Source organism: Rhea americana, unplaced genomic scaffold, assembly GCF_003343005.1.
Source record: "Rhea americana isolate MKP2758 unplaced genomic scaffold, rheAme1 scaffold_202, whole genome shotgun sequence".
Classification (NCBI taxonomy): domain Eukaryota; kingdom Metazoa; phylum Chordata; class Aves; order Rheiformes; family Rheidae; genus Rhea; species Rhea americana.
This window is the reverse complement of record NW_028186173.1, coordinates 1,648,299-1,649,783: the sequence shown is the minus strand read 5'-3', so window position 1 is coordinate 1,649,783 and position 1,485 is coordinate 1,648,299. Positions and strand designations below refer to the sequence as shown.

The 1,485-nt window shown below is 63.8% G+C and overlaps 1 protein-coding gene across 1 annotated transcript in view; it reads left to right on the top strand.

The window, feature by feature from the left end:
* Window positions 1-1,334: 1,334 nt before the first annotated feature.
* The window catches only part of KCNAB1 (potassium voltage-gated channel subfamily A regulatory beta subunit 1), a 5,634-nt gene continuing 5,483 nt past the window's right edge, over window positions 1,335-1,485 (top strand). Inside the window, exon 1 of the mRNA XM_085304074.1 lies at window positions 1,335-1,430. Within this exon, the coding sequence (XP_085160200.1) occupies window positions 1,359-1,430 (72 nt within the window). The 5' untranslated portion in view covers window positions 1,335-1,358. The remainder of the gene's footprint in view (window positions 1,431-1,485) is intronic.

Below are 1,485 nucleotides of genomic sequence, written 5' to 3'. Positions count from 1 at the left end.
TGCTGCGTGGCGAGCGCCGCCGCGCGCGCTCGGCCGCCCCGCGGAAGGGACGCGGCCGTCTTGAGGGAAACTCGCTCCGCGCGCCCCCCTTGCTCTGCAGCGCCGGCGCCGCGTGAGCCCTTCCCTGCTATCCTAGAGCAACTTTTTTGTTTTTCCCCTCCCATCAAGATTTGGTTCCTCCAGCTCAGCTTAGCCTTTCCAGAAGGTATAAGAAAAAAGCCGCATTAGCAGATGCACTTTGGCATCCCGACGTGAAATTATCCCTGTGCTGCCGGAGGCCGGTCTCCGGCGGCTGAAATCTTGGTTTAGTTTTAGAAACGACCACAGCCCCTTCTCACGGGGCTGTCTCAGCTCTGCCGGCCAGCGGGCAAGCGGGGCGAGGCAGACGCACGCAGGCGTGGAACCCTGCGGGCCTGGAACCCTGCGGGCGCGTGAGCACGCACGGAACCCTGCGGGCCTGGAACCCTGCGGGCGCGCGAGCACGCACGGAACCCTGCGGGCCTGGAACCCTGCGGGCGCGGAACCCTGCGGGCACAGAGCATGCGCGGAACCCTCCGGGCGTGCGAGCACGCGCAGAACCCTGCAGGCCTGGAACCCTGTGGGCATGGAACCCTGCGGGTGCGCAAGCATGCCTGGAACCCTGCGGGCGCGGAATCCTGCGGGCCTGGAACCCTGCGGGCACGGAACCCTGTAGGCCTGGAACCCTGCGGGCGCAGAACCCTGCGGGTGTGCATGCCCACACACGTGCACGTGCACGCTGCATTGACGTCCGTTCTCTAGCATTTGGCCGCTGTTCTTCGGGGAAGGTGTGGGGAGGGGGTTGCCAGGCCAAAATTCCAGGACACTTTCCCAGGACGTGGAATTTTTAATCCTAAAGACTACGAAGAGCTCGAGGGAGCCCAGCRCAGGGCCGCTGCCGCCTCCCTCGGCGTCCCCTGAGGAGCGCGAACGGGGATGCCGTGCCGGCAAGCCGCTTGCCGCTGCCGCCGGAGCGAATCTGGGAGCCAAGATTGCTGCTGTAATCCAGCCTCTGGGCTGCTTTTTGGTTTTTTATTTTCTTCTTCTTTTTTTWCTTTAATGCCATAAGTTTCGTTTTATTTTTCATCTGTGCTGCCCTTGGATGTTAAATTTAAATCTCGTGAGCTGGCGGTGGGAAGAGCAGCGGCCGAACAAGCGCGGGGTCAGGCCGGGCGCTCCCGGCGCCCCTCCGTGCGTGCCGCGTGGCGGCAGCGGGGCGCGAGGCGAGGGGCTCGCCGCACACCGGCCGGCCGGCGCGGGCCAAGAACCGGCCTCGGCGGAGCGCTCAGGTTTTTCTGTCCTCCTTTTTTTTTGTCTTTTCTTTAGAAATTGTGCGYGCAATGACACACGTGATAAACCAGGGCATGGCGATGTACTGGGGGACGTCGCGCTGGAGCGCCATGGAGATCATGGTGAGCCGAGCAGCCGGCGAGCACGGCGCGCCGTGCAGTGGGCACTCCGTGCAGC